Below are 13,611 nucleotides of genomic sequence, written 5' to 3'. Positions count from 1 at the left end.
GAGAAGAAATACTACATAAAGAGATGTGGGCTAGAAAGAATAGAAAGGAATTAGTGACAGCAGCAGGTGGGATCTGTATTTCAGAAGACTGGGATGGGGGTGGATTGAGGAATTGAAACAAGCTGGGGTTTCTAGCGTGGGAGTGGAAGGAAGTTTTCACTTGAAGAAGAGACCTTGAAGAAGGCTAGGATTTCTAGGCGGGGTAAAGAACAAGCAGAAAAAGGGTGCTGGGGGAGTGCTGAGCAGTTTAGTTTGCAGCAGAGTTTAAGACAAAGAGTGCGAAGTTAAAGAAAGGTAATTCTGGGTTTTTGCTGTGAAGACCCTTACGTACCAGTAAACATTTTGTAGTCGGCCTGTGTGGGAATGAAGTTTTACCTCCCGTCCTCGCAGGAGATTGGTATTTTCTCATGAACTCTTCCACATATTTTGGTCCTATCTCTCTCCTACAGGGTAAGACCCTTGGTCATATTTGTTTTGATTTATGCTGCTAATGGCTAAACAGATTCTAGATTTATTTAACATATTGGTTGTTGACTGTATGTCCATCACTAGACTACATACCTAGGTCCCTTTATATGTATATGTATATTTATAGTACTAATATTATGCATTATATGTTAGTATGTATATGATTTCTGTAAGTTGAGTTGGTTTAAGAGTACATTTGCTTAAAGCAGATTTTAAAAAATGTCTCCTTTCTAGATAATTTCAGTTTGAGCAGATAATTAACATGTGGCCAAATCAGGACTCACTTTTCCAAATATTAAGTCAGCCACAGCAATCATTTCCCTTTCTTCCTTCTGCTTTATTTTATAGTTGAGAAACTAGGCTCAGTGCAGTCACACAACCAGTTTTTGGCAATACCAGGGCTAAGACTAAATTCTGTGCTATCTTCCTACCATATAACCCTTCTTCTCTGAAATAAGTAACCAGTGAAAGCAAAACATTTAAAGGTCAACACACACTTACAATTCAAATATTGCATAGGACACATCAAAATGGATGTCAATTCTATAGTTCAGATAACAGTACTCATATTTTTAGTTGTGATATTAGCACACATGAGAATTTCTGACAAATCAGTTAATTTCTTTCTAGTGGTACTCCCCATTTTTTTCTAACAAAAGTTAACGTGTGGTGATAACGGGAACAATAGGACTCTTTATAGTGAAACATTTCCTCTCTGGCATATGGCCGTTCTTTTTTTTTTTTTTTTTCTTAGTTTTTAATCCAGCTTCTAACAATTTGGTCACTGGATCATCTTGGAGAAGCAAGGCCCTAGAACTTGGAGGCCCAAACGTAGTTTAGCATTAAATTAACGGCAGATGCTATGTTGGGAATATTCTCCCAGCTAAAAATATAATCAACCCCATCAACAATTACGGCAAGCATCCTCTGTATTAGCATGCACCAGGGGCTCTGCAGCACGTGTGTTGTTTCCATATTTTTAACTCTGGGACCTTCTCTGGAGAAGAGGCTGGTCTGATGTTTTTCCAGAACCCCAGACACGTGGCATATGCTCAAGGCTAATGGCAGAAAGGTTGGAACGATTCGGGCTTCCAAGGGACGGAAAAGCAGCATGTCTGTGAGTTTTTCTGGATTCTAACTTTCGCCCCTCTACTGAGCTCCAGGGTTTTTTTTCCTCCCAAGGCCCCTAACTACACCTTAGAAGGGTGATGGAGCGTAAATGTCGCCACAAAGTGGTTGGTCTTCACCTGAGAGCCCTGCTTTCTGCCTTTTGTCCCTTCGCTGACCTCTGCCATCCCCCAGGCCGGGAGCTACCCAGTGGGGCCCAGAGCCTGAGCGGCGGGAGAGGGCGGAACTAAAACGCGGCGGAACCGGAGGCCAGGAAGCGGCGCAGGTGGAGGGAGGAGAAGCCGGGGGACCGGCAGGCCTAGTTCCGAGGCGGCAGCAGCGACAGCGTGGGGATGGAGCCCCTGCGGGTCTTGGAGCTGTATAGCGGCATTGGGGGCATGCACCAAGCACTCAGAGGTGAGCGTGCACAGAGCACCTCTCTCTTGATACCCGCGTTGGCGCGGGCCATAACTCGGGCGCCAGGGAGCCGTGGACCCGCGAGAAGCCAGGGGCGGAGACCGGGGGATGGGGGACTCGTTGTCCTGGAAACCGCCCCAGCGGGCCGCCTCCTCCCTCCGCTCCGGGCGGAGACTCCTTTCATCCCGCCTCGAGCCTTGTCCGAAGGACGGGTGCGGCGCCTTAGAGGACTCAATTCGTTGAGTCCTGCTCTGCGAGGCTAGGCTATAAAGCGAAACTAAAATGGTACCCACAGAACGGGAGGGGCGAGCCCCCTGCCTAATGCCAGTCCCCAATTCCTAGTATGGCAGTCACCTACCTAGAGGCGTGGAGACGCGGTCTTTTGCTTTCAAGGAAGTCACAGTGGGGGAGGGGAGCTCGCTGGTCAAGTCTAGGCCGGGGACAGAAGGCTCTTCAAAGGGATAGCTACAATTCAAGGTAGAAGTTAGTGAACAATTAAGTAGAACTGTAGGGGAAGCATAGAGGAAAAATCTGGTCAATTCTGATCATTGAAAAGAAACATCCTGTCTTGATACATCGTGTCTAGATACATTTAGGCACCAGAAGAGCTGAGTTCAGACCTTGGGCTAGTTCCCTAACATTTTTGAACCTGCTTCCTGATTTTGAAATGGGAAAGGTAATTCTTTTATTGAAGGACTGTGAGAATTAAAGATAAAGCACGTAAAGTGTTAATAATGCCTGGTACGTTGTAGCCACTCAAAATATTATAAATTATCATCATCTTATGTATCTCTTTGGAGGTTTTAAATTTCTTTGGTGATGTGTTGGAATGAAACCTTTTTTTTTTTGGTGATATTCACTCAAATCTTTATTGAGCTCCTGTTCTGTGCCAGGCACTGTGCTAGTGAGTGGAGATATAGAATGACAAATAGACTTTGAATGTGCATGTTTATACTTAAATTACTAAGGCAACCACAAAACTGAAACTTTCCTGCTCTTTTAGTACCAACAGTAACAAGAAACATTTTAAGATGCAGACAATATGTAATGAGTGGAGCATGTAAATTTTCTGAGCATGTGTATTGAGTTTTGATTGTAGACTAGGTGAGTTATTGTTAAATTTTTATTACCCATTATTTGGTGGCTTTCTATGTTCAGTTCTTATGTCAAAACTTATCAGCATGAAAACAAAACTAGTACTATTGGCTTTCTTAGTTAATTTTGTAAGATGTATAATGTCAGCATTTACCCCCATGTCTTGAAACCCCTTAGCAAACATGATTTTCAGTGTTGCTTAGTACTTTTTACCATAAGCTACAATTCAACCACTCCTTAAGCACTGAACATTAGATTATTCTCCGATTTTTTGCAAGTATAAATGTGCTACAGTTACATCCTTGAGCGTAAATCCTGATTTTCTCTAAGCCTGTTTTCTAAAAGTCTCAGTTTATTCAACAGTAAAAGACTGACTGTATGCTCATTACTAAGTCAAAAATTATGAGAATTTTTTAAGGCTTTTGATAATATAGCAAATTGCTTTTCAGGAGATTATGAGTACTTCCCTCAACTACATGTTCATCAGGATTTGTCTTATCCATTTTTAACTTTTGCTAAGTTGGTAGGGGAGATTGCATAATTTAAATTTGTATTTTTTGGTTCATGAAACAATTACATATTTTTTCTCCTATTAATCAATCCAATGGGAATTCGTACACATTTTTTTTATTGCCAGCGCCATCATCCTGAATTGAAACTATAGCATCTCTAACTTAAAATATTAAAAGTTTCCCAAGTGCTCCCCGCCCTCCTTCCACTCTGCTTTCCTACTCATCCTTTCTCCACACAGAAACAGAATGATCTTTTGCACAGTAGACTGGATGATGTCATTTCCTTGCTTAACTGGCTTTCATTTGAGGTTAGAATCACAGTGCTATCTTCTTACTAGGCCTGTGAGATCTGGCTTCTGTCTGCCCGTTCCACCTTATCTGCTACTCTCCCCCCGGTTCTTTTTTCCAGGCTCACTGGTCTTCTTTCTCTGTATTCCTTAAACTCTTTGTGTTCCTACTTTGTTCTGGCCTTTGCTATTATCTCTACCCAGAGTGCTCAAATCCCAGACTTTTCCACTGTAGGTGTATCTCATCTTTTATGTCTTGGTTAATACGTGGCCTCTTCAGAGTAGCCTCCCTTGGCTGATCTTGTGATTTAAAGTAGCCTTCCTGCTGCCTCTCTACCTTGTTGCTATCTCATCTTTCGGTGTGAGTTCTATGTATTAAGGATATCGACTTTTAATCATACCTGATGCAGTTTTCCCCATGCGTTTGTTTTCTAGTGTTCATTTATTTGATGTACCAAAGTTTAAAATTTTTCCATAACAAAGTGCATTATAATTTTCCATGTGGTTTTATATAATAATAAAGACATAGCAATGGCAGCTAACCGCAGCATTTATTAAGGATCTTTTTTACACGTTAGGCCTTGAAGTATGTAACAAGTTAGTGGCAGAGCCAGTTTTGTAACCTAGGTTTCTCCACCTGACCTCTTGACCTAGCCACGCTGCCATTTTTCTGATTAGATCCACTACTTGAATCCACACCTTCAATTATAGTAAGAAGTACAGGAGAAATAATACTAACTTAAATTTTAACAGATTTCTAGATAAGGTTTATGACTGACTTTTTTATTGTGGCAACATATACATAGAATGTACCATTTTAACCATTTTTAAGAGTGTAATTCAGTGGCATTACATCAATGTTGTGTAACCATCACCACTATCTACTTTTAGAATTTCTTCATCTTCCCAAACGGAAACTCCGTACCATTAAATAATAACTCCCACCTCTCTATTTGCAGACTCTGGTAACTACTATTCTACTCTGTCTCTACTAAATTGTCGATATGAGGTACCTCATTTAAGTGCAGTTATACAATATTGGTCCTTTTGTGTATGGCTTATTTTCCTTAGTATAATGTTTTTAAGGTTCATTCATGCTATAGCAAATATCAGTACTTCATTCCCTTTTATGGCTGAATAATCTGTTCTATGCATATACTACATTTTGTCCATTCATCTGTTGATGGACTTAGGTTGTGTCTACCTGTTGGTTATTGTGAATAATACTGCTATGAATTTGGTATATATGTGTGCTTGTGTCCATGCCTTCAATTCTTCTGAGTATATACCAGGAATGGAATTGCTGGATTATATGGCAATTCTGTATTTAACTTTTTGAGGAACCACCAACCTGTTCCACAGTGGCTGTGAAATTTTACAGTCCCACCAGCAATGTATGAGTGTTCCAATCTCTCCATCTTTATATCCTTGAATTGTTATTCTATTGTTTTGTTATTCTATTTGTTTTTGAGGTTGTCAAATAACTTTCAGACTTGATTTGAATTACACAGGAATAAATCAGTGAAAGAAAGTATTATTTATAGCCACAAAAGATGATACATCGAACAAATATGAAAAGGGAGAAGACAGTCCCCAAGGGTATTGTAAATGTTAAATGAAACAGCTGATAAAAATAAGTATGAAAAATAATGTAGGTACTCATTTCTTTTTTCCCCACTTTGTTTTGTAACTAGCTTTCCCCACTTAATTCTATTGGATTTCTCCATTGATAAAATCAGGATAATAATGCTAACCTATAGACCTGTTAGAAAGATTTAAGGATACAGTGTATACAGAGAGCTAGTATAGTTCCTGGTGCATAGTATATAAGTAATACTGTCGATGTTACTTAGGAAGTTGGACATTTTCATGTGCTTGCTGTTTGTATTTATTTTGTGACATGTACATGTTGCCATTGGTATGTTCTTTTTTACAACTGGTGATTTGCTTTTCAATTTCGTTATGGTATTTCTTCCAAGCAAGATTTTGAAGGCTGATTGGGCGTTTTCCATATAGTCAAGAAGAGAAAGGGTACATCTAAATAGACACACACAGATGCGAATAGCATGGTCTATGTGGAGACTTGCAGGCTGGTATCCTGTGTAGCAGGTTTCTGAGAGTTATTAGTGTTCTTTGATGGTCGAACAAGTTTAGGAAAGTCTTCACATGATATTGTCCCTTGAGACATTCTCAGGACATATTAATGTATCAAAGGTCTTGAGAAGCCCTGCAAAAAAGATGCTATTTGGTTTAAATCAGCACTTTTTTAGTGGAGGTGGGGAGACACTTAGGGCACTGATGGAGCCGTGGCAGGACGTGCTGGAAGGCAGTGAGTTGGAAAGAGAGACGTGCCAGGGCTACGCATATTGACTGATGAGCATGATGTGTGATTATGTCGCCAACTTTGACTAAGTAAGCTTCTTTGTAATTTTTCTATAAAGCAGGATTTGTTAATGTTCTTATTATCTGTGTTTTTTTTTTTCTAAAAGTATACAAAACTGAACTCCTGGTTCTCCTTACTCTTCCAAAACTCGCTGCCCTGGCAGCCTTTCATACCAGTAACAGGTGTCTCCATTTCTACGGTGGCCCAGACCTAAGCCTTGGAGTCATCTTTCTTCTCTTTCATTCTCATCAGCAAATTCCAGCTCTACCCTCCAGCTATATTTATAATTCTATCATTTCTCTCTATCTTAACCTGGTCCACAGTGTCTCTTCTATTTTGTCAACTTAATTTACGTGCCACTCCAGGTTCACTTGGCCACACCTGCCTCCTGGGCAACTTGGTCAGTATGGCCCCTCACTCTGCTGCTGTCGCCTCATCCCATAACACTGCTGGGGGCGGGGGAGGGGGGGTGGCCTGGCTTAGAGTGCTCAGTCTGCCCCCATGTCTGCACTCAGATGAAGAGCCAGGCAGTGGAAATGGATCTAGCAGCTCCAGCAGCTGTCTGGAGGGGTTGAATAACATGACCCTAAGTGGGAAGGAGGGAGAGAGTTTTGCTTGTGAAATAATAGAAAAAATACGTATATTGCTCTCCGCCCCCAGTTCCTGGCACAGAGCTCCTAAAATCCTGGTAATTTCCTAAGTGATATTTATTCTGATATTTGGTCTTTGTCCCGGGTTCCTGACACAGAGCTTCTAAATCCCTTCGAGTTTTCTAGGTAATAGGAATGTCTTTTCTTGTAATGAGGAGACTCTTGGTGAGCTTCTAGGTAGGGGCTGGTCACCAGAAAGACTAAGCCATGATTAGAAGCTTAGAATTTTCAGTCCCACTCTCATCCTCTGGGAAGGAGAAAGGGGCTGGGGATGAAGTTAATGATTGATTGTGCCCTTAGTTTATTGTCAATAAACATGATGAGTCCTTCATAATAGTCCTAGAAGTAAGGGTTTCAGAGAGCTTCTACGTTGGTAAACATGTATCCACATGCCAAGAACGTGGTGTACCCCAACTCCATGGGAAGAGAAGCTCCCATGCTTGGGAGCCTTCCAGATCTCACCTGATGTCACCTCTTATTCTGGCTGCTCATCCATATTCTTTATCATGTCCTTTATTGTGTAATAAACTGGTAACCATAAGTATTTCCTTGAGTTCTGTGAGAGGTTCTAGCAAATAATCCAAGTGGGGTTGTGGGAACCTTTGATTTGTAGCCAAGTCAGACAGAATTTTTGGGTAACCTGGGGACCGGCCACTTGCAATTGAGGTCTGAAGTTGGGGCAGTCTCGTTGGGACTGAGCCCTTAACCTGTGGGGTCTGTAATAACTTCAGTTAGTGTCGATTGAATTGAATTCTGTACATCCGGCTGTTGTCTAAGAGATTTGATTGGCTTTGGGGGAAAAAAACCCCCACACATCTGCTGTCAGAAATATTGTGAGTGTGGTAGTAGTGTGTGAGTAAAGGAGCAACCCAGGAGTGTTTCCTATACACGTCTCATGGTGTGACTTAGAGACAGGATGAGAAAGGAGCCAGCAACTACATCTCTCTCCCTCTTCCCCCTACCAGTGGGCCTTGCTCAAATACGCGTGGGCATATAGGAGTGCTGCTTTACACCAAATGACATCTTTCCTGCAGAGTGTCTGTCACCTTTGATAGAGCCCTCCTCCTTTTGACAGCTGTTAGGAGTGGTAGATCCACATAGCCTGCCCTGGGAGTCCTTTCTGACAGCAGTTGGCTTGTTTTCTTGTGAAACTGGGTGTTCTTGGGACCAAGTTAGTATCACATTGCTTTTTTGTTTGCTTTTCTGCCTTCCTTGCCTCACTACGCTCATTCTTGCTACTTTGGGGTTTTGCCTTCCAGAAAAAGAATTTGCAGCTAAGCTTTGCCTTGGGTTCTTTTTTTAGGAAACCTGGACAAAATATTATTGTAATAGCCTTTTTGCCGGTCTCCTTGCTTCTGCTCTATCACCCTTAGTTTATTTTCAACACAGTGGTCAGTGGAATCCTTGAGGAATATGTCAGATAAGTCATGCCTCTGACGAAAACTTCTGAGCGGTGTCTCCTGTCTCTCAGTAAAAGCCAAAGTCCTCAACAAGACCCACGGGTCTGCTGGGCCTAGAGCCAGCCCTTCGCCCTCACTGACCATGTCTCCTGTGCTCTCCCCTCGCTCGCTCCACTCCAGGCTCACGAAGTTTGAGCTGCTGTATAACAAAGTACTGTAGACTGAGTGGCTTGTAAACAACAGAGGTTTGTGTCACACAGCCCTGGAGACTGGAGATTTCAAGATCAGGGTGGCAGCATGGCTGAATTCTGGTGAGGTCTCTTCCAGGTTGTAGGGTGTCGCCTTCTTGTACCCTCACACGGTAGAGAGCAGAGAGAAGCAAGGTCTCCCAGGATTTTTACGAGGGCACTAGCCCCATTGATGAGGGCTGCACCCTCATGACCTCTTCTCATCCTAATGACCTCCCGAAGTCCCCACTTCTTAGTACTGTCATCACATATGAATTTGGGGGTGGGGGACATAAACATTCAGTCCATAATATGGTTGTCCTTGCTGTTCCTTCTACAAAACAAGCATGCTCCCATCCCTGAGCCTTTGCAGTATCTCTTCTCTCTGTTCTATTTTGTTCTTTTCCCAGGCCTACTCCCTCATTTCTTTTAGGTTGCTGGTAATGAGACATTCTTTAGCCAACTTATATAAAAATAGAACTTCTCTCACACTGCCTGGTTTATTCTGCTTTTTTTTTTTTTTTTTTTTTTGCCCATAGTATTTTTTCATTGTTGAGCATATTATACACTTATTTATTTATTTACTCTTTGTTCTCCCCAACTCCCACTAGAATATAAGTTCCATAATAGGATAGCTTTTGTTTAGAACATCGCTTATACATTTGTTGAATGAATGAGCAAGTGAGTAAATGAACTAAGGTCATGTTTGCTATGAAATATGTATAGCTTGAAGTAAATACCACTGTGTAAAGTTTAAGCTTAGCTATTAAATTCTGATTCATGAAGGTCATCTTTTTTTTTTTTTCCCTGGATGTACTAAATCAGCATTTCTCAAAATATGGTCCATGGAAAGAGTTTTGAGGGATGTTAACAGGTGTTATGTAGGAGATAAATGTGTGTGTATGTAAGTATGCGGTCCAATCATGCATGTATGCATGATTGTATGTGACAGTTTAATAGATAATAAAGATTTTTCTCTAAATGTTCAAAAATGCTTTAAAATGTTCTCAAAATAATCAAGTCTGTTGAGAATAGTTGGTTGTAACTCAATATAGAATTTAGATCTTATATTAATAATGACCTGTAGTAAAAACAATGAAGTTAGAGTGTTTTATTTTTTATTCTTTTATTCCTGTCAAGAAATATTATCCCTTTCTATGGAAAATTGAAGAGGTTGCTATTTGAGAGCAAATCTGTATATAATTATAGACTGATTACTATCATAAAGATATATGAGGTTAAGGTTATATGTAGAATTTGGTATTTGTTGGTGTCTAGAGCCTTCTTAGGGCTCTGTTGGTCTTTTGTTTTGCCCATGGAATATTGTCAAGAATATTCCTAAAAACTGCTCTTCAGAAATAGTGCCAATCAGCTCTCATCCTATCTAAAATCAAAATTGCATCTAATTTTTGGAAAATAGGTAAAGCGTGTATTGGGACTTAGAAAATATATCATAAATACCATTTTACCCAGATCACTAATTGCTTTTATTCTTATCCACTATTTCTTTTTATTCTAGGACTTTAAATCACCTAAACCTAAGGGGAAAAAACCATGGACTAAAGTAAACAACATTGTGAGAAAGTTAATCATAATAGTTTTTCAGCATCCATTAGTGATTTTTGTTCAAGCTCAGTAGTGAATTTAGTAATTCCTTAGCACTCGATGAACGAGGCGTAATTTAAAAACAAATGCCAGACCCTTAGGGGCTTTGGCATGTTCCTTAATTACAGGTGATTTTTGATCCAAAAAGAACCTATAATTCGAAAGATTTATTATTACAGAATTCTAGTTAGAAGTTCTCTGAACTTTAATAGCTGAAATGAAAGATACTCAATAAGTAGTTTTGCCTTGTTTACATTTTATCCTAAAAACCCTGAAATTTAGATGATAATAAAGTACCAGAGTAATTTCTGTGTTTCTTCAGAAGGCATTTTATTTTTATGGCCTCGGTTTACTTTTGTGGTTATTTGCTGAGTCACTTGTTAAAATTATACTCTGAATTTTAAACTTAACAGTGCTCTTTGTTAATTTTGATTTAATATTGATCCTTTATCTCTACACTGCTCTCCATCCAATGGAGTTCTTTCATTGGCTATTAGAGATTTCTTTCAGTTTTGAACTGTCAGAATATTGGTGACTATAGCTTGAGGGAAAAGATGTCAATCTATCATTTTTCTAAATTGTATTGTGTGTTGGCATTTCAGTATTTGGCGAGGGAAACATACTTAAAATCCAGAGGTCTGTGTCTGTGAAGAAGTTGTCTTTTAACTATTTCCCGTGATTGTAAAATCAAAGGGCTTGTGATTCTATTATTGAGACTAAACACCAAATAAAACCTAAACATATATGTATGCCCTATAGACATATTTGTCATAAATTCTGTAATATAGTATATTCATTCTCCCCTCCCCCCAAAGTTCTACTTCAAAAAGAGGGTATGGCCTTCCATTTTAGTCTTCAAGAAGGACCTTCGTATTTCTCAATTACTATACTTTATTTTGAATAGCAAAGTAATAAAATGCTGCTTGGATAAATTATATTATCCTGAAAAAACTTAATACCAGTTTTGGATGCTTATTGAGGTCACTTGATGGAATAGATGAAAAATCATACGAGTGAATTTAGAGATTTAGAAATAATTTTTAGGGGATGACCTTAACAATTACAGGTGTTAGATATCATTGTAAACAAACCTTCTGGAAATTACTTTACCACACAATACAGTAGGGGGTTACTTTGTGGAGATCACAAACAGCTAATGAGTACTTGTCAGCATAAAATTTCCAGTTACATTATCATGCAGGAATTCAAAAAATGCTAGATTTCAAGTAACTTTTACTGAAGAGAAGTCGATGTACCCTTGAAAACTGTGTTAAATGACTTAAAATTTGGCTCTAGTGGTGATAAAACTCTGATTTTAAAGATGTACATGAGAAAGTAGAATAAAATTGTTTCATGAAATTTGACAGAAAAAAGCAGTATTTCTAAAACAACATAATAAGATAGCATTTAAAATGTTTGTATAACTGAATTAATAAGTTATATGAAGTTATTTTCATAATTTAGCTTTATCTTTTCATCATTATATAATGAACATGGCCATATAACTTTGTCCTTTATTTGGGCACATTAATAGTGTGTGTGTGTGTGTGTGTGTGAGTGTGTGTGTGTGTGTGTGTGTGGTGTATGTGTGAATGTGTATAAAATGAAAATGAGCTTGGACTTTGAAAAATGTTGGGAAGGATGCACTTTGTCCTGTCCTGCTATTGTACTTGCTGCTCACTCTGCCTGGAATGCTGTCCCCCAGATAGCCACATGATAGTCCCTTGCTTTGATGCTATCTTCTCAGGGCTTCCCTGACCACTACTGAAAATTGCAGCCTCTGCTCAGCCTCCTTATCCCCCTTCTTGTTTGATTTTCCTCTTAGCACTTAATACTGCGATTTTGTTTGAGTGGAGATTTGTTTTATTTTTTCTGTTTTGTTTATCTAGAATAGTGCTTGTTGCATAGTAGATGCTCTACAATATTTGTTAAATGAGTGAATAAATTACAGAGTATGAACATTTTAAAAGTTGATATTGTCAAATTATATTTTAAAGGGATATATCCAATAAACTCTATGACTATAAATATGCTAATATGATATTTAAAACTAATTTACTAGGTGAAATTATTTTAATTTTTTTAATTATCAGTAAAGTTGAATATTTAAAAAATGCCATTTTTACATTTATTATTTTTATTTTTAACTATATCTGATATATTTGTTTCAAAATTGAGAAATACTGGAAATATATTGATTCATTCAGCAGGTAATTACTGAGTAGTTTCTGTGTCAGTTACTGTGCTGTGTGATGGGGATCCAGCATTCACAAGACAACCATGTTCTTTTCTTCCAGAGATTATGGTCTACTGGGAAAAACTGATGCTACACAAATGAAGAAGTAAATTTAAAAATAAAAATCATACAAGATGCTCATGCAGGGAAAAAACTGTCGAGGATTTAGATTGTGCCTTTTCAATCTTTACATATGTCTGCGAGCATTAAAATTATAGCTTTCTATTTTCACATAGAAAATCTTGAATTTTTCCTTGCCATTAAATATATTTATTTGTAAACTTGGTTTTGAATGGTTCTGTGATACTCCATTTTATGGATGTTCCATACTTGTTGAAAGCAATTACGTATTTTGGGACATTTAGATAGCTTATAATTTTTTACTATTATAAATAATATAGCATTTTTTCTTTCTATAAGTCTTTTTCTCCACATCTCTATTACTGCCTTATGTATTAGTTTCCTATTGCTGCTGTAACAAATTACTACATAGTCGATTAGGCTTATAGCTTATCACAGATTTGTATGTAACACAGATTTGTATGTAACACTTCAGGAAGTCAGAGGTCTTAAAATTGAGGTGTTGCCAGGGCTGCATTCCTTTCGGGAGGCTCTAGGGCAGGATCTGTTTCCTTGCCTTTTCCAGCATCTAGAGGTCACCTGCATTCTAGATTTGTGACCCCTTCTTCAGAGCCAGAAAGGTGGCATCTTCCAGCCTCCCTCCCCTGAAAACATCTCTCATTCTAACCATCCTCCATCCTCCTTGTGATTACACTGGGCCTATCTGCATAACCCAGGATAATCTCTTAAGATCCTTAATCATATCTGCAAACTCTCTGTTGCCATGTAAGGTAACATTTTTACAGGTTTCAGGGATTAGGATATGGACATCTTTGGTGGGGGATCATTATTTTGCCTACCATACCTTAGAATATGTGTCCAAATCTGAAACTGATAAGTCCAAAGTAATTTTAAGGTTTTTTCGATACTGACAAAATATTCTTTAAAACACCGATTCCTCAATTGACACCTCTATCTGCAATGAGTGGTCCTGTCCTTTCTAGCAAGTGATATTTTAAAACGTCTTTGTACTTTTGATAATAATAGCAGACATTTTTTTGAGTGATTACTTTATGGCCAGCACAAATGTAAGAGCTTTACAGGTTTTAAGCAATTTAGTCCTCAGAAAACCCTATGACATAGGTACTTTTTTATCTCTGTTTT

The 13,611-nt window shown here is 38.7% G+C and overlaps 1 protein-coding gene across 15 annotated transcripts in view; it reads left to right on the top strand.

The window, feature by feature from the left end:
* TRDMT1 (tRNA aspartic acid methyltransferase 1) overlaps positions 1-13,611 on the top strand; it is an 80,517-nt gene that overhangs the window by 19,870 nt on the left and 47,036 nt on the right. For 3 of the 15 annotated variants that reach the window (XM_025043440.1, XM_025043439.1, XM_006906987.3), the window contains exon 1: positions 1,617-1,992. The exons of 10 other annotated variants lie outside the window; for them this stretch is intronic. In XM_025043440.1, the coding sequence (XP_024899208.1) occupies positions 1,929-1,992 (64 nt within the window). In that variant the 5' untranslated portion in view covers positions 1,617-1,928. Of the gene's footprint in view, positions 1-1,247; positions 1,586-1,616; positions 1,993-2,370; positions 2,470-13,611 lie in introns of those variants that run through there. 2 more of the 15 variants (XM_025043445.1, XM_025043447.1) reach the window with 2 other exon arrangements.

The sequence above is a fragment of the Pteropus alecto genome, unplaced genomic scaffold, assembly GCF_000325575.1.
Source record: "Pteropus alecto unplaced genomic scaffold, ASM32557v1 scaffold11, whole genome shotgun sequence".
Lineage (NCBI taxonomy): Eukaryota > Metazoa > Chordata > Mammalia > Chiroptera > Pteropodidae > Pteropus > Pteropus alecto.
The sequence above is the reverse complement of the archived record's forward strand: the minus strand, read 5'-3'. Positions and strand labels throughout refer to the sequence as shown.